Here is a 27,611-nt window from a genome sequence, read left to right on the forward strand (position 1 = left end):
TGTTTCGATTTCGAACTGCATTTCATTTGCGGATTGGTTGTGCTAGCTTCATCATATGATTATGATCTTTATAATTTCAATTAGAGCACTTACAGTTATTAAAATATAATCGATCTGTTTTTATATGTGATATAATTAACAATACAGATAATGATGTGTCTTCTTTTTAGATAGAATATGTAAAAACATAATTATATTCATTACATATACATAACGGAAATATGAATATTGTTCTTAATATACTTTTTCTTTTTATCTCTTTATACAATACTATGATACATATTGAAAAATATTACTAAATAAAAAATGATAGTGTCTATTTTAATCAATATGTATTTTAATCAATAACCAACTTGTTTTTAACGTGTAATAATGTTTTAGAAGATGTATATATATATACACATATACACACATATACTTATAATATACTTATAATCGTAAATTGGTGCTTTTTTTATGTTGATATTACGTGATTATTCTATTAAATATTGACTTTATACATAAAATTAATTTTATGCAAAAAATAATTCTTATGACAAGGAATAAAGTAAAGATATATCTGATATAAAAATAAAGTAACAAGTTGTGATTTTTATTTGCGATGTTTCTTAAAAAAATGACAAATATTTCAATTTAATACAATATATAATAAATATCACCTATTTAAAAAAATGTGTATTACATATCAATTATTTTAGGTCAATGTCCATTTTCGTTTTTATGTATTATATTATTTACAATTTATTTAACATATTTTTATCAATCTGTATATTAATATATAACTACGACAATCATGACAGACGTGGTAAACTGTAAAAGTAAGGAAACAGTACTTTTTTTAAAATTTATTGATTTAACTATTTGTAATTATATATTACATAATAATATAATGTTTATTAATAATGTTGATTATTTATTGACATTTATTGAAATTTCTCATTTTTATTTCTTAATGCAAGAATTTGCATTATATATTACCATTACATGTACTTAAAAATATTATTAAATACATCGACATCTTAATAATATTAATGAATAATATTAATTGAAAAATTAATGATAGGACAATGAATATAGGAAATGTATATAAAATATTTTTTATCATAGTATAAGAAAAGTTGTATCTCTTGGTAAAATATATGGAAAATTTTAAGATTTTTTATAAAAATAATTTTAAGAAAAAACTAGAAAAAGCTGTATGTGTGTGTGCGTGTGTATGGCGTGTGTACATGTGTAATTTATCTTTTATCACACAATATCTTTTTGCAACATTAAAACAAATTTTTCCATTTCCACATAATATTGAGATTTCTTAAAAATATTTAGAAGAAAATGTTTTATATATTACATTCTAAGTATTACTGTCAACGCTTCTTGAAATCATTTATACACAACATTGTATTATTACAATCTATTAATCATCATTTTTTTTTAATGTTTGCTCACTTATGCATGCCTGTATTAATAACACTACAACGGTCGTAATTGATGAAGTGAACTAAAAAATATTAATTTTTCTTTTTAACTAATCATTGTGTATTTAATTGTATATTTAATTATTCGTGATAAATAATTACGCTGGTAATAAACACTTTACAACGTACCCCGTAAAGAAATTTATAGCCATACTGAAAAAGTCCAATTCCATAGAATCTGACAGGCGCTTGAGTTATTTGTAATAGAAGCTGTGATATCTATATTGATGTAAAAAACTTTTAATAAACTTTTAATGTATATATTTACAAATTTTTATTTTTTCTCAAATTTCAATCATGGTTTATTTGGATAAACTTCCGAAAACCGATTACCTCCGATTTGAATGAAATTTGGTAAAAAGCTTCCTTTTAGCTTAAAATACAAGCCTGTAAAAGGAATTTTGGCGACTCCTACAAAAAAGTGTTAAAACAATACACAATCGTCACGAATAACAATTTGTAAAAAATCATACCTTGATAGATAAGATTAGAATATATACACAAAAAAATACTGAATAAAGCTTTATTAGCTTACTAGTTAACGTTACTTCTTTGAACGATACATACGTACTCAGCACAAATCGAAACGTAGACCACGAGTAACGGCTAGCAAAAAATGTAAACAAATCGTAACAAATGTAAACAAGGTCGCGCAACAAGCCAAATACACACACACACACGGGGGGTGCAAGGGGGGGCCTTCGGCCCCCCCTCCCACACCCATCTCGTCCCCCTCGCTTCGCGTGGAAAGTTACAAACCCATGTGGAACCTCGCTTTTAAAAAAATGACTTTTTTGTAGCAGTTGCCAAAATTCCTTTTACAGGCTTGTATTTTAAGCTAAAAAGAAGCTTTCTACAAAATTTCATTCAAATCGGAGGTAATCGGTTTTCGGAAGTACACCCGTTTATTTTAATAAAATTGAATAAGTTAATATTAAAACTTACATTTTCCCGAACTTCAATATTAGAAGTAGAATAAGATATTTTGTGTATTAAATTTCTTGTTACATTTGCCTGAAGTCGAAATAAAATTTGAATAATTCTTTTAATTCAAAAAAGACATATGTAAATATGATATTATTTAATAATTAGATAATTCTTGAAAGAAAATTCATATAAATACATTTTCAATGCAGAATTAATACCTTAGTGCAGACTATTTCGCATATATAATTAATGATGAAGAGTTTTAAAATGTTATGACAAAGCCAGATTAGTGCCATAACAATGAATAGTATTTTATTAAATTTGATGTAATTATTGATAAGTATCACGTTGAAAAGTTCACGCAAGTCGAGCGCTAGCCAAAAAAAATTACATCCCATTTTTAAAGTCATTTGTACTCCAAATATCGAATCCATGTCACGAGAAATTTTACGTAATTCCAAATGAAGATGCCTACAGACAAACACAGTATTAAATTTTATTGTTTAAAATAACTGCAGTTGATAGAATTTACATTAAGTTTCTTACATTACGATCCATATTAACCATTCATTACTTAAAGGTTGTGAATATTTATGTTGGAGTATGGAATTTTCCCAAACTCGTTTTATTTCATGTCTATTATCTTTTATTAAATCTAAAAGATGTTGATTAACTTGATCAAATTTTAATCCTATGTACCTAGAAATGTAAAAGAAAATTAATAAGTAAGGTAACAAACATATGCAAATTTATTATCATTTTGAATGTAAATATATAAAATAATTTCAAGGAACACTTTTATTTCTATACATTACAGTGTAGTTTTATGAATTTATACATGATTATGTCAGAATAATTTTCGCAATAATACATAAAACATAAAAAGATGTACCAACCCCAAAATACTTGCAATAATCAAGTCATTGATCATGTTAATATAAGAACAATAATTCATAATTATAAAAATGACATATGTAGATGTTAATACATCATAATTGAACTCGTTTCTCATCCAAAATGACTCTCCATAGGCCATTATTATAATCATGAGAAGCAATCCTATAATGAGACATACTGTTTTTTTGTACAACTTGTGATAATCTGTCGTTGTTCCGACATTCCGCAATGTACTATCGATAATATCGAGCTTCTTCAAACAATTTCTAAATTTCTGTCACAAAGAGACAATACGGCGGACGAATAATTAATATTTATAATTAATTGGATAATTTTTTTCATGTATAATCAATCTTATACATCTGATAATATAACTTATTAATGTAACTGAAATAGCTATAATTTTTTCAAAAAAGAATTACAAGATGTATATGTTAATTTTAAACATTGTCTTATATTTTACACGCAATAAATTATTAAATTAATAAATTATTATTGAATATGTCAAGAAGAAAAATTTTTATCAATAATTTGTAGTATTAGTATAATACATAGAATATTGCGTGTCTTTGTGACAATTTGTTTAATTAAACGGATAAGTATTATTTAAAACTTTTATAGCTACTTTAGATATCAAAAATAGTCATATACATAATCAAAATTGCTTATTATTAATACACATATAATTAACGATTCTCTATCATACATACCTTTTCATGATACACTCCGAATACAATTGACAATAATGTCATTAAAATATCTAGACCAGTGCCTATTTGGTAGATGATAGTATAGTATTCATTAAAGTAATATAGTACTGTAGAATTAAATAAGAAGAAATAAATTGACCAAAATAGCAGCATATACAAGAGACTGAACCATATTCTCGAATAACCTACAGGAAATTCGATAATACTTAAACCGGACACATAACTGATTATCAAGAGCGGTGTTAAGATTGTTCGAATACTTTTAGTCATCATGTATACTGTTTCGATTTCGAACTGCATTTCATTTGCGGATTGGTTGTGCTAGCTTCATCATATGATTATAATCTTTATAATTTCAATTAGGGCACTTACAGTTATTGAAATATAATCGATCTGTTTTATATGCGATATATTTAACAATACAGATAAATTGAAAAATAATATTGAATTATTAATATTGAAAAATGTTACCAAATAATAAATGATAGTATCTATTTTAATCAATATGTATTTTAATGAATAAGCAATTTGTATTTAACGTATAATAATGTTTTAGAAACTGCAGGTGTATATATATATATATATATATATATATATATATATATAATAAATAATCGTAAATCAGTGTTTTTCTTTACGTTGTTAGTATGTGATTATTCTATAAAATATTGACTTTATACATAAAATTGATTTTATGCAAAGAATAATTCTTATGATAACGAGTAAAGTAAAAATATATCTGATATAAATATAAAGTAAAAAGTTTGGATTTTTATTTTGCAACGTTTCTTAAAGAAATGGCAAATATTTTAATCTAGTACAATATATAATAAATATCACATATTTAAAAGAATTTGTTTTACATATCAATTAGTTTAGGTCAATGTCCATTTAGGCTTTTATGTATTATATTATTTACAATTTATTTAACATATTTTTGTCAATCTGTGACTGTATTAGTATAACTACAACGGTCATTATATAGACATTATAAAGGTACTAGATAAGACTGTAAAGATACAAAAACAGTATTTTTTAAATATTTATGGATTTAATTTATGGATTTTTTTATTTGTAATTATATATTACATAATAATATAACAATTGCACGTACTCTTTGAAAGTATTTAAAGTCAAATTGAAAAAGTCCAAGGCCATAAAACCGTAGCGGCGATTGAATCAATTGTAACAATAATTATGAGATCTATATTATTATAACAGATAGAGTATATTTATATGCATATTCTTGTTTTTCTGTCAGTAGATTTAAAAAACTAAAAATGTTTATTTTAGTAATCCATAAAACTAGTATATTAACACATTACATTTTCAAACATTTTAATGTTGCGTGTAGTATACGATATTCTATTTACAAAATTTTTTGTGACATTTGCTTAAAATTATTAAATATTTAAATTATGTATAAATATTTAATTATATAAATATTAAAAGTACAATTATTTAAATTATTAATTCCACATATAGGAAATGTACGTAATTTATTAATAAGACTAGCGCGAACCATGCTAAAACGAGCCGTACTGTTCTCGTATGTAACTGCTGATAATTTATCGTTGTTCCTAATTTTTCTAGCTTGATGTCTACTATGATAAGTTTTCTCAAACAGTTTTTAAAATTCTGAAAAAAAAACATAATACTTTGAACACAAATAAATAATTATTAGCACTCATCCAAAGAGAATCCAAAGAAAATATTTTATTCTCCTGCCTTTTAATAACAATTGTATGTTAAGATATGTGAATATTTTATATTCAAGGAATAATTTTATTAAATGTATCACCAAAGAAGTTTGTTAATTTATGTTGTTTAGTGTGTAATGTATTTTATGTTTTAATGACAATTTTTTTTTCCTACGTATAAATATAAGAAATTTTACATCTCAATAATTTATTCCAGACACTAACACAATAAGACTATTCAAAATTAATTGAGATTATTTATTGATAGAATGTATTTTGTGTGCGTTAATATTCTCTTACCTTATCATAATATATTCCAAATGCAATTGATAATAACACTATGAAATCATTCAAACTTTGAAAAATATGATGTATGTTGGAAAAATGACTCATAAAAGAGAACATTGTTGTATACCGTAAGAAAAAATAAAACGACCACGAAAACAATATGTATATGAGGCTAAACCATAATCTTGGTTGACCTGTCGGAAATTCCATGGTTTTTAAACCAAATACATAATTGATTATCAGAAGTGATGAGAGAATCGTCCAAACGTTTTTAATTATAGCGGATATCATCACGATTACAAACCATACTATTTTACTATCGATCGAATACGGAATACAACACAATTATATCGTAATTGCTGCACTTATGCATATTACAATTATCGATCTGTTAAATATTTTATATGTCGCGAGCTATCGAAAAAAGTTTTATGATGAATACGTTGTCCCAAGCAGCATGTATTGATTTCATAAGAGATCTAAAATCATTATGTATACGTTTAGAGATTGTCTGTGAAATGAACATATACTATCTGAGGGTCTGTCTTTATCCAAGCAAATATATATTTACAATTATCGTTATTGTTTTTGAAATGTCCATTACTTTATTCTAACATTTATACTTCATCATAATATAGTATACAACTTAATATACAACTTAAATTACCTTTGATACGGTAATTTTATTGTAACGTCACTTAAAAATAAAAAAATTATTCAAGTTTAAAAAGAGTAAAACGAAGATCCATTACATTTGTCATTCGAGTCGATCAGACATTCTGATTGACTATCGAATAGAGAATTTTTAGAGTTTCTTGCAATTTCTAGCATCACATGATTGCGTTCGAAAACCTATTCGTCGTTGAATTGGCCAATCAGAATAAAGTAATATATACTGCTTTGTTTTGATTAGTCAACCGAAAGCACTCCAACGAGTGGATTTTCGAACGCAACCTTTGAATTGACATACACATGTGTGTTAAAGATATTGGAGGGAAAAGAAAGAAGAAGATTAAGTATAAAAATTTCAGATTAAACGACTTTGATACATATTATTCGATAAATATTAAAAGTTTAGTGAGAAAAATGCAGAAAGAGCCAAAAGGTACTCCAAAATCCGGACGTATTCGAAGGTAAAATTATTACTTTAAACTTTTGTCAAGTGAAACATAATATATTAAAGTTTATATTTTAATTTGTATACAATGTATGCTTTTTTATAGAATTAACGACCCAAATGTATCAGAGATTACAGGAAAAACTGTACTAGATGCCACATTATCTAATATTTCAAAAAATAGAGCCACTTCTCATAGAACAACCATGATGCCAGGCGATATCACACAGAGTAAGAGTTTTTTATCAACATTTAATTTTGTTAAATTTTCTTGACTGCTTTATTTTACGGCATTATAATGTTATGTATTATTACTTCTCATAGAAATGTTGAAAAAGAAGATTGCAGTCAACAGTAGGCAATCAATTATGCCATCGCATTTATCAAAAAACTTAGATACTGAATGTAAACAAAAGAAGACAGATACTGAATGCAAAGAGGTAGAACTTGGACTTCTTTATGATGAATATTTACAAGCTATGATGATGAATCTCATAATAAAAAAAAAGGCTGAAGAGAAAAAGCGCTTGATGATAATGCAGTTGGCAACTATAGCACAAGAAATTGATCAAGATGCAAAAAAATTGATGAAAATCAAATCAAGGGAATGTGATATAATAAACTTAAGCTTAGCACAAAAAGAAATAGATGCGCAGTTAGCTGCAGTAACAGAATGTACCAGTAAGATTTAAATTGTTCAAAATTATATTAAACTTTATTCATATGGGATTATATATTAAAATTATATATATATATATATATATATATATATATATATATATATATATTACATGTACAATTTATTACATTTATACTTTTACAGAACATAAAACATTTAAAATAGCAAAAGATATGTTATCCAAGCTACAATCTCTTCTACAACCTATGGATGTATTGCGATGTAATGATATAATACTTCCTAAAACGCAAACTGAGTGGGAAAGAACTCAAGAAATATTAGCAAAATGTTCGAATACCTTAAAAAGCATCATGAATTTAATTAATTCGAAAGGCGAAACGTATTGCGCTGTAAATGATGGATTGAAGAATTTTGTTGAAACGTATAATGAAATAGAAAATCTTCAGAAAAAGTAAGTGTGTGTGTGTGTATAATTGTGACAACTGTTTTTATATTTTTTCTAGATTTATTTTAAGTTATATATATATATATATATATATATATATATATATATATAAGATTGTTTATTTATATATTTCAGATTGGAAGAAACACTCTGCAATTTACAAGCGACGATATTGAAAAATGCTTCATTTTCATTAATGCATGCTGAAAAATAGATTTTTTTATTTATAGTTTATATAAAATATTACCTTGTATTTTTCTATTGCAAATTATTTGCAAATGCATCAATAGATTGAATTTGCAATGGAAAAATATAAGGTAATATTTTATATAAGCTATAAATGAAAAAAAAATATGAAAAAGTATAATAAAAAAACTTAGTGTTTCACAAAAATTTATTATATGTTATTAATTATATTGATAAAAATGTTAATTTTAATCAAATAAAATCTATTTTCTACATGGCAACAAAGTTATTTTCTCTCTAAGCAAATAAAAAAATTTAAGCTTTTATTAGAATATCTTTTATTAAGCTTATATAGATAGAAAAAGTAAACATGATTAAACAGCCTAATTAATTTCTATTTTATTTAACTATGGATATACTTTATTTGATATTATAAATCATCCCATGATTATTTAATAAGAACAGAACTAGCTGTTCCCAGTGCTTTACACTGAAATTCATTGTCAGGTAGAGAAAAAGGAAAGAAAACAATGGTTGTATCTCTTTCTCTCTCGGTCGTGATTACGGAATGATGATCGAGCATATGATTGGATGCTCAGAGATTATGGTTTCCCGCTTTCTCTTGTTAGAAAAAGATACGAAGACCATATTCATCTTCAATCTCGAGCTTCGCGCTCGATTCAATCCTTCAACCTACTATCCCACGCACATTCACGAGAGGTGCGCGAGAATCACGGCCCGCGGTTCTCTAGTGACTCGCTTGACTCACGTAGCAGCATGACACGAGTTTTGCGATCTCGGGTGTCCGACGAGCAGTGTGGTGAGGAGTGACAGGGCTAGAAGAAAGCGTGAGTGAACGCACTCGCACGAGATTGTTTGAGCGCGAGATTGCGAGACTCTAGACATAGATTCCCATCCGGGACACGCGGCGTTTGCTGTTTGACATTTCGCGCGACACCAACTTTCCTTATCTCTTGATTTTCTCTCCCGCGCTAGCGACATCAGGAAAACGATAACACGCATACGTTGACTTGACGTTAGGGTTAGCGCTCCTACGAGGAAGGTGTGCGACCACCAATCACCCCGAGATGGCCGGTGCGATGTTGTTCGAGCGGGCTCAGGCCGTTTCGATGACGAACCGCAGCGAGGGTATTTCTTTGCTCAACGAGATCGTCTCGGATCCGAGCATCGGAGTCGCCGATGACGATGAGGACAACATCCGCGTCAAGGAGCAGGGTATCCTGCATCTGGGCGAGCTCTATAAGAAGGAGGGTAAGGCGAAGGAGCTGGCCGACCTGATCAAGGCCACCAGGCCGTTCCTTAGTCTTATTAGTAAAGCAAAGGCTGCCAAGCTCGTGCGATCCTTGGTGGACTTCTTCCTGGATCTGGAAGCTGGTATAGGTATTGAGGTAATGAGACGATTTGTTCTATAATATAATCTGTAACGAGAGATATTGAATTGGACAAGCCAAAGAATGGATTAGATTATGTATTTTTTTTCACCAGCTGGTAAAAAATCAGCTGGAAAAATGTCAAATCATGCTTGTCCAAATATTCCATTTTTATTAGATTTGAATAAATATTTTCAGTTTTCCAATAGTAGCACAATGCAAAATTATTGCACGCTTATTGAGGATTACAACTATATATATACAGGGTGCTTCAAAATTAAACGATCAAACTTTGCAAATATTTTACAAGTAGAAATAAGAAAAAGATGTTATGTAAACATAAGTCCAGAAATGTTTTATTATTATATTACATTGAGAAAAAAAACAAGTTGACATTGGGATATTAAATTTAACACTATGAATTTTATTTTGCTTTAGTTCAGTGAATGTTTTTCATCATTGATCATTGTCAGTCATTGATCTTCTAAAATGGTTTTATTTCTTGTTACAAATTTCTTGTCGACTCTGATACAGTATTGTTTGTACATTTCTTTACAGATACAAGTCTAACAGCATAAGATCTAGTAATCTCGAGGGCCAAACAATTGGTCTTCCTTAGATAAACCTCTTCGACCTATTCTTATATTAATGAATCTGCTATTCATATTTCATACTTTATTATAACATTTTAATCAAGTTTCCAGATTTATGTTTATATGTACCATTTTTTTCTACTCAGAACATACTGGCAAAATTTGATTGTTTGACTTTGAAACACCCTGATATATATTTGTATCTAAGCTTGAATTCTCTAATTCTTTTTACTAATTCTCTAATTCTTTTTACTCTAAGTCTTTTTACTTTTGAAAATGATATTAATATTTGTACAAAAAAAGTGTAAAATGTATTTACATGCATTATATATTTAGGTGCAATTGTGTAAAGAATGCATAGAATGGGCAAAGGAAGAACGCAGAACGTTTTTAAGGCAATCGTTAGAAGCCCGCTTAATAGCTCTTTACTTCGACACGGGCATGTTCAGTGAAGCGTTGCAATTAGGGTCTGCTCTCCTCAAGGAACTCAAAAAACTGGATGACAAACAACTACTAGTAGAGGTTCAATTGTTAGAGAGTAAGACATATCATGCGCTGAGCAATTTAGCGAAAGCAAGAGCGGCGCTTACCAGTGCCAGGACGACTGCCAATGCGATTTATTGTCCACCTAAAATGCAAGCAGCTCTAGATCTACAATCAGGAATATTGCACGCTGCGGATGAACGAGACTTCAAGACTGCTTATTCTTATTTTTATGAAGCCTTTGAAGGGTAATCATAGTCAATATCTTTATATTACTGCAACTGTTCGCTTCTTATATTTTATAACAGTACATTACCTCCATTTTCTATATTTAGATATGACAGTGTTGAAAGTCCCAAGGCGTTGACTGCGCTCAAATACATGCTACTGTCTAAAATCATGTTGCGCACACCGGAAGACGTTCAAGCTATTATGTCTGGCAAATTGGCGGTAAAATACGCGGGATTAGATCTAGACGCAATGCGTGCGGTAGCTGAAGCTAGCCACCGACGATCATTAGCAGATTTTCAGAAGGCAGTTAAGCAATACCGGCAGGAATTAGAAGACGACGTAATTGTACGTGCACACCTTGGTTCTCTCTATGATGCTATGCTGGAGCAAAATTTATGTCGTTTAGTCGAACCTTATTCACGAGTCCAGGTATTTATATGGATATACATAATGTTTTCTAACATGCGTAGAAATATTTTGTAAAAAATCCAGAAGTTTTATATTTCTTTTCAACTATAAATTATTTGGTGAATTAATTTTTTATATTAGCAATAAAGCATATATAAAATTAATTTATTTCTTTTTTTATATATTAATATTTTTTCACAGGTGAGTCATATTGCCTCGTGCATATCTCTGCCATTGGCACAAGTAGAAAAGAAACTATCGCAAATGATTCTGGACAAGAAACTGCGAGGAGTTCTCGATCAAGGAGAAGGTGTTTTAATTGTATTCGAGGATACACCGCGCGATAAAACTTACGAAATCGCATTAGACACAATACACAGCATGGGAAAAGTCGTTGATACACTTTACCAGAAAGCCAAGAAACTCACCTAGCCTTATTTAATATGTATTTATACAAGAAAAAATTTATCACAATTATTATAACCATTATTAATTAGTTATTCTCATTAAATACTATCGATTAACTGTATTTTTCTCGTAATTAATGTGGATGACACATAAGTGTCATGACAAAAAGCTCATTTACAATACGTTTATATAGAGAATGGCTTTTATTAATAGTAGGAATTTTAATTTGAAAAATGATAAATATGAAGTTATTTAACATATATAAAATTAATTTGCTTGAAATCTAATCAACATACTCTTTAATCTCGTGTTTTTTTGGAATTATTTTTCGTAAATATTCTTCAAAAAAAAAGAGTGGAGAAAAATGTCATACAATATTGAAAACTATAAAAATATAAAAAAGTAAAAAAGTTATTCCTTACATTTATTCACTTGCCCTTGACATGAGTGATTAATTACATATTTCATAAGAAAAGTCGATAAAAGAGTAGTGAAAAAGTGTAAAAATAGAGATATCTTAAATACTTTAAAATTATCTAATTTAGGTTTTTGTATTGTAATTTAGGATAAAACGGCGTGCATGTAAATTTCCAAATATTTGAAATTGAACATAATTTACTTAAGATCATCAAACCGTTGTTTCCTAAAATGTTGGAGAAATTTCAAGCATCATTTAAGTATGTGAATGTATTTGAATCTTTTAATCGTTTTAAAATTCTATATATCTACCTTCTGTTTGAAATATAAATATTAGTATTTGTAAAATTTCTAGCATTTGATTTCTCAAATCTTTAACTCTATTGTTATTGTCTATTTGTCTATTGATTTGAATCATTAAACACTTATCTAAAGTGAAATAGAGTTATCTCAGCATAAATAAAAGAAAGTAATTTTCTGATATTCTCAATGACAATTATAATCAACATGTTTTATACAAAAGAAGAGAAAAATTGTTCAAGAATTAAGTTTGTTAATTTTGCTTGCCTCTTAAAATTTCAATATTTGAAATGGGAAGGAGAAAACTTGAATATATAAGAAATGCAAATGTAAAACAAGCAAATCTTACAATACAACCATACACAAAACTTACTGTATTTCTCAAATATAAACATACATGTATATAAAATTGAAGAAAAAGCAAGAAAGAACAATGAATGGAAGCGATGTCATAGAGGTCATGAGAGGCTGAATTAAAATTCGACATTATTAAATACATGTATAATCTGTCATCGAGAATTTTTTTTTTAAATTTTATTATCAAATATGTACAAGATACTAACTTTACATCGCAGAATTGCTATTTTACCAAGATGCTGAATCATTATTTTTTTTAATCGATATATATTCCCCGTATGATTCACGTTTGAAAGATCGATCGCGGGTCCGCGTCATGCGCATGCACCTGCACGCGCTCGAAATTGACTCGATGCCAGCCAAGCCAGGTGTCCGTCTGTCAATTACGCTCTATCTACTCTTATCTCCCTCTCTCTCCGGGAAAAACGTAAATACGTCTTCCGTGAGACCTTAAATGCAGGAGACGTCGAGGGCAAAAAACACGAACGGCCTTTGCCAAATGCCTTCGTCGAGATCCTCGCTTGACAACAGCGGTAGTACACGGTGGTAGCGCGAACTTCCTGTTTGAGTTGCACGTTTTTCAACAAAGGGACACGCATACACAGTGGCTACGGTTTAGAGAAGACAACTTTTTCTTACGGAACTTGTATAATGGAGGATGCTACAGTGGAAAAGGTAAAGCACTTCTCCGGTTCGCTTCTCGCGCTGCCTCCCGTCGTCCAGGACGGCCTCGAGGAACGAGCGGCTTCGAGAAACGAGCGACTTCGGCAACCGTTGGTTAGGTTAACCATCCGCTGTTCGAGCGGTCATGTTTGTGTTGCTGCGTCTCCTCGTCCATCGTGACGTCCCGGTTTTATGCGCTGATTTCGACGATGCCACGGGACTCCTTCCTCTTTCTCGTCGCGTGCACTTACGTAAATACCGCGGAAATATCGAGTGTCGTGAGAAAAAAATTCCTCTCCCCGAAGGAGACGGCTTTAACCTCTTTCGAAAACATTGCTCGGCATCTCTTTTACTCGAAGTAAAATTTTGTCCATATCCCGATAGTCTCGTCTCGATAACATATTGACAGTCAGTTGATAGATAACGTAAGACGTAAAGATAATTTGTAATGAAGGTCGCTTTTTTAATGAATTTACCTGTTTTAAAATCCCCTCAAACGTCACGCAGGGAAAGATAATATTAATATTATTTTGGTCTCGATTATAGTTTTTATGTTAATTATATTAATTTATTGTATTAATTATATTGTTATTATATTAATAATCTTTTCTTAAATTTTTGCATACATTGTCGCTGTAGATAATATTAATTATAGTATTTTTTGTATGTAGCATCAGTATGATACGACAGTAATTTGTCAAAATTGTGGCAGGTTCGTAAAAGTAATGCATTTAATAGCAATGAAGCTTGTCTCTTCGATTTTATAACGATTATTAACAATAACAGTTTACCTAATTTATAACTTTTTGGAAAATGCAAAGATGATGAAACAGCTGTGAATTATATAATGATTCTTGTAATAGCTTTTTATAATAGGAAATTACAAATGTCGTGCAATATGGCATTGTGATGGCAGCAATATGAAACTATTTATTTTAAGTTATATATTTTGCAATTATTTAATTTTGTTATATACCTTAGTAAAAGCATATGCCTGGTTACATCTTTTTCTGAAATAATGTAGAGATAAGATTACTTATTATTGTTAATAAATGTATCAACCTGATATATATTGTGTGAAAGAACAAACATTTTTTTACTTTTTTCTCATTTAAATAATACAGTACCATACAAATTATCATTATATATTTTTAAACTTTTTTCCAAATATGATGCAATCTAAACAATTGAGTGTAATCTGTTATAACCTGTTAAAATTGTATGCTGTCATAAAAGTACAAGTTAAACTTTACAAAATTTTAAATTTTTGCTTAAAAATTTCTAAAGTTACTTAAAATAACTTCTGTGCATATAGTTTATTATTTCTCGTCAGTGTTTTTTTTGTATAAATGTTTTCTACATTTGCTAGTAATTCAAGTAATGAGCCAAGTAATGCATTATTGGATAGTTATACAGAAAATGAGGTAACTATGGATATAATGACCATGATTTGCATATTGTAATACTATCACTGATGCTCTAGAGATATTAATACACCTTCATATTACTTATTTACTTTCACTATTGATTTGCTTATTTGTGATGTCAATATCTTTAACTCGTTATCAGAGATAATACTATATCCTGATTATTAGATAAATTTACAATTAATGATATTTGTAACATTTTCTCAAATCTTTGTATTTCTTCAAATTTTACAAATATGTAATTTTTAAAGCAAATTGATTATTATTATAGTATTGTATACAAATTATATTGAGATAACAAGATATTTTTTAGCAGATATTTTATTTCAATAATAAATGAAATATCTATATATGTGATTAAGGAAATCATTAAGGCTTTACAAGAATCATAAAATTATTATTTTAAGAAATGTTACATTAATAAATATGTTACTCTGTCTTCAAATTATTTCTTACTTATGTACAATCATCTTATCAAAGTGATATATTTTTTGAGTTTATCTTACAGGTTCAAGAATACAAGGATTCACTCAAGACTAAGGTAATTTGTACTCTCTCTTTCTCTTAGATATTTATAACTTTTTACAATTCTTTATTACGCATCCACACACACACACACACACATTGTTTAGTAATATCTTTATCAAAATTACAGATTAATAAATTATCAATGTATACTTATTATTTATATGTATGCGTTATTTAGGCGGAGGAATTATTGATAAAAGGATTTCCCGAAAAAATAGTTAAATTAAATGAATTGCTGGAGACGCCTGGATTCAGTAATCGAAAATTGTCAGATGTACACCAAGATTTAAATGTACCCATTCCAGACCCTATAGTTCTTAATCATTCCGAAGATGCTCCTGCTACAAAAAAGCTTAAGTTGGACAATAATGCAGAAGAAACCAGTGGAACCAAAGTTATGGTACTACCAAATGGTCCAGTACCTTGCAACAAAAAACTATGTGATCTGATTTTGATAGTTAAACCATACATTAGACAACTTTTGGAGGACTCTAATTTAGTAAGTATTAAATGCATGTGTGCTAAAATCTTTATTATTTTCTTAAATAGTTTAATATAATTCATAGGACTTTTTCTCTCTTTTTCATTTTTTTATCTTTCTTTTTTTTTTAATGTTTAATTTCTGCAAAAGAGAAAATATTTTCACAGTGTTAATTTTAAACAAAATTAGGACTATTTTGAAAATTATCTTTATTCGAATTTGAGTTTCTAGTGTAGACTGAAACATTTTGTACTAATCTATTATATATTATTCATATTATATGTGTTATCTTTATTGTGTTTTATAAAAATGAATATTTTTTTATCATAATCTGTTAAGCATTTTTCTTGTATTGTATTGCTAAATGTTTTTCAACAATTTTTCAAATTGTTATTGACATTCTCCTTAATTTTCTAGCTAAAAATGTGGATTTCTTTCCTGATTCCAAAAATCGAGGATGGAAATAACTTTGGTGTATCAATACAAGAAGATACATTATCTGAGATTCAGTCAGTTGAGAGTGAAGCAGCTGCATTCTTCGATCAAATTTCTAGGTAAAAGAAGAAAAAAATAAATGTTTATTATATTCTAAATGATTATTTCTAATTACTTTAACCTAACAAGAGAAAAGAAATATTTTATTTCTTATTTCTACAGGTACTTCATCTCTAGAGGAAAGATCATTAGTAAAGTCGCGAAATATCCACATATTATCGATTATAGAAGAGCGATTCAAGAACTAGATGAAAAAGAATATGTGAGTTTATGGCTCGTCATGTGCGAGGTTCGCAATCGCTATTGTTCACTGCACGATCTCGTGATCAAGAACCTTGAAAAGATCAAACGGCCACGTTCCTCCAACGCGCAGTCCCTGTACTAAGCATGCTCGTACTACGCGCTGTACCTACGTACGAAATAATTCAATATGGATATAAAAATTCGCAAAATATAATAATATAAAATAAAACTCATCTTCATCGACATAATTCACTGCCTTGACATTAGTCCATCATTCGTTTTATCGATTATGGCACTATATAAATAAAATCAATATAGCTACACTCTTCGAAATTGTATTATATATAAAGTATACTTAACTTATATTTATATATTAAGTTTATATATAACTGATTTGTTTTCGTTCATTAATAACATAAAAGAAACATCTCAAATTTTAAGATTTAAAATCAATATTTTTCCAGTGATTTTTTTCAAATCTTTCAAATCGTACTTTATTTTCTTTAAATTTAAAATTCTTCTTAAGTTAGGATTGTTTAAAATTTCATATTGAGCATACATATATACACACACACACACATATATATATATTTATTATATTTATATATTGAGCATAATATCTGCGCATAATTTTCGTCACAAAATTATATGGTGTAGCAAGCTTGCATGTAGTTTTGCCAATTATATAATCGAGGTGTACTTATGAAAACAACAAACAAATGGTAAGATTAAATTTAGCATAGTTAAGTGAATCATTTTTTGTAATTTATATTTATAAGAAGATTGAAATTACACAAATCACGAGCTATTTTAAATAATATGAATTAAATATAGTATCCTTTTTTTCTGTAAATGTTAATGGATTATCACGCGATAAATCTTAAATATAAGATAAATACGAGATTATATAGAATATAGTATTAATTGATGCTCGAAATAAATCTCTAAACTTGTGAGATACGAATTCTTTTTTTTTTTGTCAAACATTTTATACAAAAAATGTTATATATATATACATATGTATGTATGTATGTATGTATATATGTATACATACATATATATGTAGAAAGAAAGACAGAGCAAAAATAGATGTATTGATAGACAGTACTCTAAACACATTAAATTGAGGTAAATTCAGTACTCATAATTTAATTGATTTTATTGAAATGAGCTTACAAAGAAAAAAATAACCAATTTCATAGTCCTGAAGTTTAGGACCTAAACTATTAACTTAATTAAAATTTTTTTATACTATGTTGTATATACAAATAGTCTTCTAAAATTAAATAAGGATCAAAAGAATTAAAAAATAATTAATATTGAAAAAACAAAATGAGAATTATTTAAACGTAATTTCTTTTAAATTTTGATCATAATATATAGATAAAACTGGTGAAAGGAGAAAAGAGAAGAGGTTTAAGTTAAAAAAATGAAGCTAATCCTGAAGAGAATGTAATATAGAGAAACAAATATTGCATATGATATAGAAAATTATCAATAACAATAAATAGGATAAATACAATAAAATCAATATAGAATAAAAAAACAATATATAAGAAAAAAGAAAAATATATATTCTTAACGACATAATTTAGTAAATAATATAATAACAAATATATATAAAAGAATTAAAAAAGAGAATTAAAGACGATTTACTTTTTCCATAAAAAGATCATAAAAAGTTTATATAATAAAAAATTGGTAATTATTTACAATATAAAAATGTTCTGTACTAGCACCGAAAATTAAATATGTTAAAATATTGGCAATCAAAATATGAAAATATGTAAAATTCATATATTATTGCTTGTGTAATAAAGTTATCACTCTCTTTTTTTCTTCATTGTCATGATTCAGAAAGGCCAGGATTGAGATAACAATGTTTATTAAATCCCCATGACAGTATAGATGATGTCTGACACTCGTTATATCCCGTTCTGACCATTTTCAATTGTGCATCAACCTGTAAATTGCATTAATTGCAAATTTTTACAGAATCTCTTATAGAAACTATTAATTTTATATTTTATTAGTATTTCATAATATTTACCATGGTAAATAAATCGTAAATATGAGTCTTGTAAGCATAATTCATGAATATACTACAAAGGTAATGTATGAACCAACTACCGGTTATTTTATCTCGATATGATACATATCCAGGCAAAGTAGAATAAACTATGAGCATATCTGAATAATTCCTTGTTGATAAGTTAGATGTATTGTATTCATGTGTGATATTGTATTCGTTATTTGGATTAGAAACGATACTATCTGTGACAGTCCTAGAGTGAAATATAGCTTGTTGTTTTCTTTTTCCTCTAAAAAACATGGAAAAAAAATAGAATAAATAACGAAATATAGAAGAAAAAAGATACTATGTATTTTATATAGAGATTTTGGTACATTTGCAGATAAAAAAAATAGGATCTATACAAAATTCCATCGAAGTACAAAAATATTGCCATCTATTGGAACAATAGAATCTCAAAAATTTTCATTAAGCCATAAAAAGATTTTTACAAAATTTAACTTTTCGATTTAAAAATGTGTTTACATATATCTCTAATATACACTTACGATGTCATATTAATGTTTATATTTATTTGAACAGTTGTAAAGATAAGAGCAATGATAAAAGAATGAAGAGACTTTATTTTCTTAATATTTTTGACAAAAATTTAGAAGTTATCAAATTTTTATTAGTTTAATACAACTCTATGAAATGATACAGAATCCCATTTCTATTCATAAATGCATTGATATAAGACTGCAAGAAATTATAATTTTAATAATACTACATACCTGCAAACTTGGAAAATAAATATCTTTGGTTTTCCTGCAAGTTGTGGACAGGCTTCTGCAGTGAAATAATCATAAATACCTTCACACAGAACTTTTTCATAATTTTCTTGCTTGCTTACAGTAGAATAATCCAATCCTTGAATTTCTGTGTTATTTTCTTTATCCTTAGAACCTTGAGCTTCGGTACCATGACTTGTAACTATTACAAAACACGAGTCGACTTTTCCCAAATCATCATGTTTTGAAAATGTTTTTATTACCTCATTTATTTGCTAATAAAAAAGAAGGAAATATTAAAAAAAAAATATATATATACACATATGCATACACATATATCATTTATATTTTATACATATTCTATATATTTTACACACGTGTGTGTGCGCGCGCGCGCGTGTGTGTGTAAATATATAGAATATACATAAAATATAAATGATATTTTAAATGGTATTTTTTATGGTTATCTTTTGAACAAATTTTATTTAGTAAAAATCTACCTTTAATTTTGTCATACTAATGTAAACAAAATTATTTAAAGTAATTTATTAAAGTAAATATATATATACAGGGTGTCCCAGACCACCTGTACACCTCTTTTAAAATGAAAATAAATGGCTTTTGTCAAAAATCGCGAACAATTTTTAAGTAAATCGGGTACGCTCTATCAAATGGTGATATTTTCAACTTTTGATTCCGACCGGAAATACGCCATCCGGATCGGAAGTTGAATTTTTTTAGAGGAACATGATACTTTTTATTATAGATTCGAATTGTACGTGAAAAAATAAGAAACTTTGGTATCAAACGTTTTTTCTGAAAATGCCTCTGTCAATCTTAAAATTGACCTTGAAAGTAACTGTGATGAACTTTCAATAATTAATATTTCTATTATTATTACAAAAATCGTTACATGGAATAGGATTTCTTTATTTAATTTACTGCGCTCTACCTCCTCACAAGTGCGTGAGCTCATGCTCAGGGACACCCTGTATATATATATATATATTTTTTTTTTTTTCTAATGTAGGTAGTATAGTGTATGAGTATACATACCGATCCGTTTAAATTTTGACGTACAATAACTTTAAAGCCCATTTCTTCAAATAGCTTTTGTAAATTAACTGTATCGTGTGTTGCCGAAAATCTTGGATTATCCTCCAGTTCGTAATCAATATTTGAAATTATCAAAACCAACCCACGAGGTTTACTCCGCATGGGATAGCGTTCAATAAGACCACGATATTCACGATCTAAAAATCGTGTTGCTTTACAAAGCTTTATTGTTAGAGGCTTATCAGACGAATGGTTAATAAATGAAGTGTCTTCTTGATTAAAACTGAAATATTATAAATATAATGAGATTTTTAAAAAATTCGAAAATAATTTTCAAAAATTTAAATTACACAACCTTATTACACATTTTTGTATAATTATTAAATACTGATCACACAAAAGTTATTTTATCTATATACTTAATTATTTAATAATACATTGTAACAAAATATCTTGTACTATTATTTTTTCCCTTGAATATACTAGTTATAATAATTAATGAAATATTAATCTCATAACTAGATTGTTTTAAATTACAAAGCATAGATATGTATTTAAATATATTTATATAATTTATATAATAAGATATATTTATGAATATACTTAAAATTGAATATATATTTAAAAGCTTACTTCAAAAAAGCTTACTTCAAATTTGTTTATAAAATGATATATTATTTATGTTCATTTAAAATCATTAGAAATGTCCATTTTTACAATAATTATGATTATGCTACATTCTCAGTATTAATATCAAAATCAAATTCGTTATTACTTTTCAGCAAAATAGCTTACATTGATATTCAAAATTGAAAAAATTAAAGAAACAGACTAAAATTTAAGTTAACAATCATTAAATAGTAAAATTTGCAAGTAAGAAGTAAGGGACACAGTAATTTCAAATTTAAATCTTTCTAATATATATACTTAAACAATTTTTAACATACTTAATCGCGTTTTTATTATACATTATGCAAAAAATGTGTAACATTCAGAAAAAATTAATGATGAACATTAATGACGAAAATTAATGATTAAAATATACCTTGTGTTACTTGTATTATTTGTATTATTTATGCTAATTTTTCCTTCTAATATATCAGCTACATTTTCATGGTCAGACTGCCTTAAACTAAGAATTAAATTTTTAAATGCATGTGGTCCTCGTGTTTTTATCGTTAAAAATATATCTTTGATTATATCTGGGTCCATAGTATTCTTCTGCAATCAGACGTAATGATATATAATTTCTATAATATCAATTAATTTGCATTTGTTTTTTAATTATTTACACTTTGCGAATTTTCGCACAATATTTACAATTTATTTTATAGCGATATTGACAATTTATTATTGCATGAATCTATAATTATTGATGTGTGTGTGTATAGATATGTATGTATGTGTATTCATATTTACTTATATTTGTTAGAAAGAAATAATATGTTTAACAATTATATGCTTAACAATTTATATTGTGAAAATAATGATAAGCGTTAAAATACTTTTATTGTTGTCAATTATCTTTTTCCAGCATTATATTTGAAGCACATTTATGAAACAGGAATTATACAGATTGCTAAATGCACAATAATAATAAATATTTCCAAAAATGAATGCACATATTAAAACAAGTAAAAAATATTATTAACATATATAGTCTGTATTTATTACCTCAATTTAAGGCTGTTACTAAATTAATTCTAATTAATTCAATTCAGAGATTGAATCAATATTATTTGATTTAATTAAATTGAAAAATAGACTTTAATCTATATATATATATATATATATATATATATATATATATATATATATAACGATGAGACTTATTGTTCGTTTTGTACATATCTACATTCATTTGGATCAAAAATAAAAAATGTGCTCGTATATTGAAGTTCAAGCTTCATTCATTTCGAGTATTTTCTTTACTATTCATAATTAAAAAATTATATATGCGACATACATTCACATAACATTTTTTACTTGTTTAGTATGTACAATCCTTGAACTAAATTTATGGAACACACTTATGTACAAAATACAATTATGACATTTTACTATAATAGAATCCTCTTAATAAATTCGGAACTCTAATTGTAAGCGCTATAACGAGATTACTCCCATGATTACTTTCATGACATTCAGGGCCGTAGCGTCCGCACGAAATTCGTATGACATTCCTTCAAGTATTGTCAAAAGAGGACATTGCACCCATAAAGATACACATTGCTATGCAGTTGGATCGTTACTTCCCCCTCTCCTCAAGCTATTTCGAACTTTAGCACGTATGGATATGGTATTTTGCGCTATTTCGAAGTATACACAATTACGAGATTCCAATTTAATTATATATGAGAACTATATATATTCGGAAATCAATCTCTGATAGGAGATAAAATTATGTTCGGTAGAACGTAAGAATTACAAAACAAAACAAGAAATAGGAAAAACAAAAGTTATCTACATTATTTTTTTATTTACATATATACATTATTTGTTGACATAATCGCTATTCGAATTGAGGCACAAGCTCTTGTATGTATGTACATTGATAAGGGCATACAAGTATTGAAAAAAAATGAATAACTTTTGTGAGATAAAATATTTTTTCATTTGTATAACATTTTCATTTTTTTAAAAACTATAATAAAAAATATGTAATGAGTATTCAATATTTTGTTAAAACATTGAATGTATAAAAACAGAAATAAATACATATTTATAGTATATTTTAAATGCATAATTTGCTTGGTTTGCTAACTATTTACAATATGAAAGCAAAATTATCAGAAAATTCTTTTTTTAATTTACTAAGTTCCAATAAAATTTCATTTGAAAATTTCCTGATTTTTTTTTTAGGTACAAAAGAAATATCTGAGAATTCCAGATTTTCCGGAGAATAGACATCCTAAGATACATATGATATAAAATATCATAAACTATAAATAACACATGAGACAATCAGTTAATCTGATTTGCATAAAGGATAAATCATATCATATCAAAATATCTTAAAATTGTTTTCCTTTCTTTTATCTCTAGCTTTCTTCTCTATTTTATTACTTAAAGAAAGAATATGAAATGAAAAAGATGATGAATATGAATCATGATGTATTTACTTCGTATAAAGAATTATTTTTTCTTTGTTCTCTACAAGATAAGCAGTTTTAAGAAAAAAATTATCTAAGAGAGAATCTCTTTGATAATTTTTTCCTTAGAACTGCTTATCTTATATAGAGAACAAAAAAAAATATTGAATTTATTTGTAGTTTTGATTTTGATAAAAATAATCACTCGATCTTTTTTGTAAAAATAAAGATTTACATTATTTATTTTAAAAAGTAAAAATTATGCTTAGAATTATTTAAAAAATAATTGATAGGGATTTGGCTCAAATAAAATAAAAATTAAATTACAAATTAGCATAAGAGCCAATTCTCCAGACTCTTATGCCAATTTTTAATTTAATTTTTAAAAAATAATAAAAAATAGGCTTTAATATTATATCACAAGCAACGTTTTTTAAATAAATTTATATTTTAATGTAAATTAGCTAAATTCGAAAGTTCAAAGATCTATCTTCCAAATTATTATTTTATTAAAAGATATATGTATTATTCTTACATAAATCTTATAAAAATTAAAAGTGAAAAATAACGAAAAAATGTGTAGCAATCAATAGTATAATTAATACATTACTTTTTTTCTAGCAATTGCTTGTTGCAAAAGCTTGCTTGTTTAGAGAACATCAGAAAAAGCAGTCGGTAGTTGGTAAAAAATTGTCGTGTCTATCACTCATCTCTTTGAAAAGAAATGACTGTAAACTTGCTGTATGTCAGACGATGTAATTAACAGTAGAATAAATAAAACTCACCATCCAGCGAGACATGTTTGTGTCATCTTTGTTGTAGACCTTGTTTTGCACCAATATTGGCAAGAGTCTTGTCATATCAATCTTAGATACAACTTCCTCGCAACAGTTGTTTATCTGATCGCGATCTCTTTGTTCCATGTCGAACGTGAAAGGCAGTGAAATGTGCAATTGTCAAGTATTTAAGAGAGCCACTGTGGAACCTTCTGAAGCCTGAGTGATACTGAATACGAGCACGAACAAGCTACAACGAGGCACAATGACAGGCACAGCTGAAATTTTCTAGATTCTTCTAAACCCGTCTTTTCTGTCACCACTTGGTCGTTCTGATAACATGAAGATAAAAAGAATGAATCAGACAGCTCAGCTAGTTGATCCTATGTCACCGACCAATAACTGCTGTTCAAGGTGGCCCTATAGGAATTAACATGGCCAGAAAAAAAAGTTCATTATATGCTACTGTAGGTACATAGATCTTTGTACCATTGGCAATAAAATTGCGATTCTTAGAATAAAACACTCATGTTTTTGTTATTTCTGAAATAACTACATAAAAAATCTATATGTTTTCAATAATAAGACAAGAGTAAGATAAATTGAAATACTCGTAAGATCACGAATTATCTTCGATGCAGCAATTCGAAACAGTTGGTAATGTCAACACTCTTCAATTATCTTCAAGCTCCTATGAGAAATTCCTTTTTGCATTGACAATGAAAATTTTAGCCATAGCTACCTGTCTTGGATAACAATCTCGTCAATGAATATGTCAAACATGAATTTTTATAAAGACATTTCTATTATATATTAATAATGAAAATAATGCGATATCTTTTTTTTTCATTCTGCACATGATATTCGCAGAATGATCAGCAGATAAAGAATTATTTATTGAAAGAATTAATTAAATCACAGCATACACACACACACACACACACATAAATTTACATATACAAATTATTATATAATTTTCTTTATAAATGTGTGCATATTTTACAGTATAGTAAACATTCGTAGAATCATATAACGATAGATGTATATTTTAATCAATTTATGCGTCAATCCGATTTCCTCCGATTTCCTCTCAATAAAAATCATAACATACATCGCAATTTTACACTTATTAATTGCTAAACATTTAACATGCAAAGAAATTAAAAATTATATTTAGTAGATATTTAACATGTAAAGAATCTCTTTCTATTAAGTATATACTTCAAATAAATCTTTTGTATTTCAATAAAAAGTTATTTCTATTCTGGAAAAAAATCTGCATCTGTAAAAATATTATCAATATTAGATAATTTTTTGGAGCACTCTTCATTTAAAAGATGTTTATTAAAGATATTGAAACATGAAAATGAAAGAAAGGAAAGAGATTCATTATTCATTTTATAGAGATATATTATTTTTCGTTTGAACAAGTGAATATAAAAAAGTATAAAAATATTTCACAAAATACTTATATTACACTATATACTAACTTATTAATAATTCTGACATCACTACTTTAATAACTTTCTCAATGTGACTTCTAAGTTTCCAATTGCTGCATTATTTCAAAATCCAACAATTTTTCCATGGAGGAACATGCAACATTACGTACAATCTTTCTTGATGCAACAAAGCAGATATCACATTGCTGTTATACAAAAGTTAAAACTATCAAGTTTTTCTATATTTAACAAGCTTGATCTTTAACATTGATCTTTGATAATTATGTCATATGTATTGTCCAATCGCTGATGTCTTAAAATTCAGAATTCAAATAAATCCTTCCTACAATGAAAAGAATTATTTTTATTATTTAGTCAAGAAACATATAGAAGATATTATTAATAATAAATAATATTTTTTGAAGTGCTCCTAATATGTAAAAGTTATTAAAAATATTGAGAAAAAGAGGAAAGATTTTACATTATTTTTTTTTCATATAGCTAAGCAAAGAGTATGAAACTATTTCACGATATAATTATTATATTAAATAATAACTTGTTTACTAACATTTTTATACTGTTACTTCAATGCAATAACTTTCTCAATATGATTCTTAAGAGTTTGCAACTGTTGCATTGTTTCAGAATCCAACGGAGGAATATGTGACATACGCAATCCCTCTTGAGGCAACAAGGACATCACATTGCCGTTACTCAAAGGTACATTAATATTAGCAATTTTTTCCTCGATAACAGCGGAGACCAGTAATGGACTGCCTTGCATGCTGAGAACCATTTCTCCTTGCCGTGGACGTCTCAATACATTCAATGGTGTATTCGGCTTGATTTTTGGTGTAACCACATCATACACGCTGCTCGAGGACTTTATTGGTGCTGGTGTCTTAAAAATATCCATCTTCTTACTCTTGGATTTAGTTGCTGTCATTTTCTGAGTGATATCGCTGAGTTGGGTCCTACTTGCTCTAGTAGAACTACGTGTCCTCCTCATTGTTGTCGGTACTTCTAGCTTCTTAGCTTCTGTTTTAGTAACTCGCGATGTGCTGTCCACACTAGTACGTCTCTCAGTTCCGTATCCATCATCAGTGGTGGTGGTGGTACGTTTGGCAGTCTTATATTCTGTCTTCGCTTTAAATTTAGACTTAGATACTACGGGTGGCTGCATGCAATCCTTGATCGATGAGCTCACCTCATCATTATGATTCTCGTGTTGATTATCACTGTGGTTCGTGTAACCGAGTATCTCGCCCAATGTCATCTGACGTATCGCCATCGGTAGACGAGAAATTATAACGTCCACGAAAGTTTCGAAGCTCCTGATCTCCGCTTGTGCATCGCGTTCTAATTTGGCGATACGTAATTGCACATGCCTGTCGAAGGTCTGTGCCAAGATATCGTATTCTTTCATAGAGTCGCTCGCCGCTTTAGTTTTACCTCGTCCATACTTCGTTCGCGGCATCTTCGACAAAAACAATCAGAGCTTTCAAACTTCCTCACTCCTGCAACGGATGCGAATATGTGGACGCGAGGAATTTAAAATTGATCACGTGATAAGGAACGAGAAGTAGACGCCATATTGAAGACATAAACATGAAAAGTATAGACTGCCAAACTT

At 27.9% G+C, this 27,611-nt stretch overlaps 6 protein-coding genes across 13 annotated transcripts; 3 read left to right on the top strand and 3 right to left on the bottom strand.

Moving 5' to 3' along the window:
* Positions 1-1,414: 1,414 nt before the first annotated feature.
* LOC145962473 (uncharacterized) lies at positions 1,415-3,521 on the bottom strand. Its single transcript, XM_083083529.1, has 6 exons — positions 3,478-3,521; positions 2,949-3,101; positions 2,621-2,873; positions 2,421-2,489; positions 1,605-1,694; positions 1,415-1,498 (listed from the first exon to the last, which is right to left on the bottom strand). Exons 1-6 carry the CDS (start codon positions 3,519-3,521, stop codon positions 1,415-1,417), a joined length of 693 nt encoding a protein of 230 aa, XP_082939655.1.
* Positions 3,522-6,953: 3,432 nt separating this feature from the next.
* Positions 6,954-8,468, top strand: LOC145962869 (uncharacterized). The gene is made up of 5 exons (XM_083084272.1): positions 6,954-7,130; positions 7,221-7,345; positions 7,439-7,795; positions 7,938-8,205; positions 8,335-8,468. Exons 1-5 carry the CDS (start codon positions 6,970-6,972, stop codon positions 8,411-8,413), a joined length of 990 nt encoding a protein of 329 aa, XP_082940398.1. The 5' UTR covers positions 6,954-6,969; the 3' UTR covers positions 8,414-8,468.
* A 596-nt stretch (positions 8,469-9,064) lies between these two features.
* On the top strand, positions 9,065-12,020 carry Rpn6 (regulatory particle non-ATPase 6). 2 transcript variants are annotated; one of them, XM_083085583.1, is made up of 5 exons: positions 9,065-9,233; positions 9,427-9,794; positions 10,706-11,100; positions 11,188-11,512; positions 11,693-12,020. In XM_083085583.1, the coding sequence occupies exons 2-5, from the start codon at positions 9,474-9,476 to the stop codon at positions 11,921-11,923; spliced, it is 1,272 nt and encodes a 423-aa protein (XP_082941709.1). In that variant the 5' UTR covers positions 9,065-9,233; positions 9,427-9,473; the 3' UTR covers positions 11,924-12,020. The 2 variants fall into 2 exon arrangements, with proteins under 2 accessions (XP_082941709.1, XP_082941708.1); XM_083085582.1 differs by having other exon boundaries at positions 9,066-9,794.
* A 1,326-nt stretch (positions 12,021-13,346) lies between these two features.
* Positions 13,347-17,043, top strand: Reg (proteasome regulator gamma). 6 transcript variants are annotated; one of them, XM_083085595.1, is made up of 5 exons: positions 13,347-13,648; positions 15,572-15,607; positions 15,770-16,090; positions 16,490-16,626; positions 16,730-17,043. In XM_083085595.1, exons 1-5 carry the CDS (start codon positions 13,625-13,627, stop codon positions 16,950-16,952), a joined length of 741 nt encoding a protein of 246 aa, XP_082941721.1. In that variant the 5' UTR covers positions 13,347-13,624; the 3' UTR covers positions 16,953-17,043. The 6 variants fall into 6 exon arrangements, with proteins under 6 accessions (XP_082941721.1, XP_082941722.1, XP_082941716.1 ...); XM_083085596.1 differs by having other exon boundaries at positions 13,351-13,648; positions 15,572-15,604; XM_083085590.1 differs by lacking the exon at positions 13,347-13,648 and adding an exon at positions 13,672-13,994.
* Positions 17,044-18,361: 1,318 nt separating this feature from the next.
* Positions 18,362-24,991, bottom strand: Dronc (Death regulator Nedd2-like caspase). 2 transcript variants are annotated; one of them, XM_083085585.1, is made up of 6 exons: positions 24,546-24,991; positions 21,714-21,889; positions 20,669-20,951; positions 19,616-19,887; positions 18,861-19,131; positions 18,362-18,773 (listed from the first exon to the last, which is right to left on the bottom strand). In XM_083085585.1, the coding sequence occupies exons 1-6, from the start codon at positions 24,681-24,683 to the stop codon at positions 18,657-18,659; spliced, it is 1,257 nt and encodes a 418-aa protein (XP_082941711.1). In that variant the 5' UTR covers positions 24,684-24,991; the 3' UTR covers positions 18,362-18,656. The 2 variants fall into 2 exon arrangements, with proteins under 2 accessions (XP_082941711.1, XP_082941712.1); XM_083085586.1 differs by lacking the exon at positions 24,546-24,991 and adding an exon at positions 22,802-23,251.
* Positions 24,992-25,433: 442 nt separating this feature from the next.
* On the bottom strand, positions 25,434-27,583 carry Borr (borealin-related). The gene is made up of 2 exons (XM_083085597.1): positions 26,547-27,583; positions 25,434-26,321 (listed from the first exon to the last, which is right to left on the bottom strand). The coding sequence occupies exon 1, from the start codon at positions 27,453-27,455 to the stop codon at positions 26,559-26,561; it is 897 nt and encodes a 298-aa protein (XP_082941723.1). The 5' UTR covers positions 27,456-27,583; the 3' UTR covers positions 25,434-26,321; positions 26,547-26,558.
* Between the last annotated feature and the right edge of the window lie 28 nt (positions 27,584-27,611).

This window comes from Camponotus vicinus, unplaced genomic scaffold (assembly GCF_025532165.1).
Source record: "Camponotus vicinus isolate PSW18456_S1 unplaced genomic scaffold, iyCamVici1.0 SCAF_12, whole genome shotgun sequence".
NCBI classification, from domain to species: domain Eukaryota; kingdom Metazoa; phylum Arthropoda; class Insecta; order Hymenoptera; family Formicidae; genus Camponotus; species Camponotus vicinus.

Excerpts from the sequence above, each read along its gene's own strand:
- LOC145962473 (XM_083083529.1), bottom strand. The coding sequence starts at position 3,521 with ATGTCGGAACAACGACAGATTATCACAAGTTGTACAAAAAAACA. Across the intron at positions 1,695-2,420 it reads ATATTGAAGTTCGGGAAAAT|ATATCACAGCTTCTATTACA; the intron begins GTAAGTTTTAAT and ends ACATCAATATAG. Across the intron at positions 1,499-1,604 it reads GCTATAAATTTCTTTACGGG|TTCACTTCATCAATTACGAC; the intron begins GTACGTTGTAAA and ends AATATTTTTTAG.
- LOC145962869 (XM_083084272.1), top strand. The coding sequence starts at position 6,970 with ATGTGTGTTAAAGATATTGGAGGGAAAAGAAAGAAGAAGATTAAGTAT. Across the intron at positions 7,796-7,937 it reads TGCAGTAACAGAATGTACCA|AACATAAAACATTTAAAATA; the intron begins GTAAGATTTAAA and ends ATACTTTTACAG. Across the intron at positions 8,206-8,334 it reads ATAGAAAATCTTCAGAAAAA|ATTGGAAGAAACACTCTGCA; the intron begins GTAAGTGTGTGT and ends TATATATTTCAG.
- Rpn6 (XM_083085583.1), top strand. The coding sequence starts at position 9,474 with ATGGCCGGTGCGATGTTGTTCGAGCGGGCTCAGGCCGTTTCGATGACG. Across the intron at positions 9,795-10,705 it reads AAGCTGGTATAGGTATTGAG|GTGCAATTGTGTAAAGAATG; the intron begins GTAATGAGACGA and ends TTATATATTTAG. Across the intron at positions 11,513-11,692 it reads AACCTTATTCACGAGTCCAG|GTGAGTCATATTGCCTCGTG; the intron begins GTATTTATATGG and ends ATTTTTTCACAG.
- Reg (XM_083085590.1), top strand. The coding sequence starts at position 13,782 with ATGTTTGTGTTGCTGCGTCTCCTCGTCCATCGTGACGTCCCGGTTTTA. Across the intron at positions 13,995-15,571 it reads CGGCATCTCTTTTACTCGAA|GTTCAAGAATACAAGGATTC; the intron begins GTAAAATTTTGT and ends TTTATCTTACAG. Across the intron at positions 15,608-15,769 it reads ATTCACTCAAGACTAAGGTA|GCGGAGGAATTATTGATAAA; the intron begins ATTTGTACTCTC and ends TGCGTTATTTAG.
- Dronc (XM_083085585.1), bottom strand. The coding sequence starts at position 24,683 with ATGGAACAAAGAGATCGCGATCAGATAAACAACTGTTGCGAGGAAGTT. Across the intron at positions 21,890-24,545 it reads CAAACATGTCTCGCTGGATG|AAGAATACTATGGACCCAGA; the intron begins GTGAGTTTTATT and ends GTCTGATTGCAG. Across the intron at positions 19,888-20,668 it reads GTCAAAATTTAAACGGATCG|CAAATAAATGAGGTAATAAA; the intron begins GTATGTATACTC and ends CTTTTTTATTAG.
- Borr (XM_083085597.1), bottom strand. The coding sequence starts at position 27,455 with ATGCCGCGAACGAAGTATGGACGAGGTAAAACTAAAGCGGCGAGCGAC.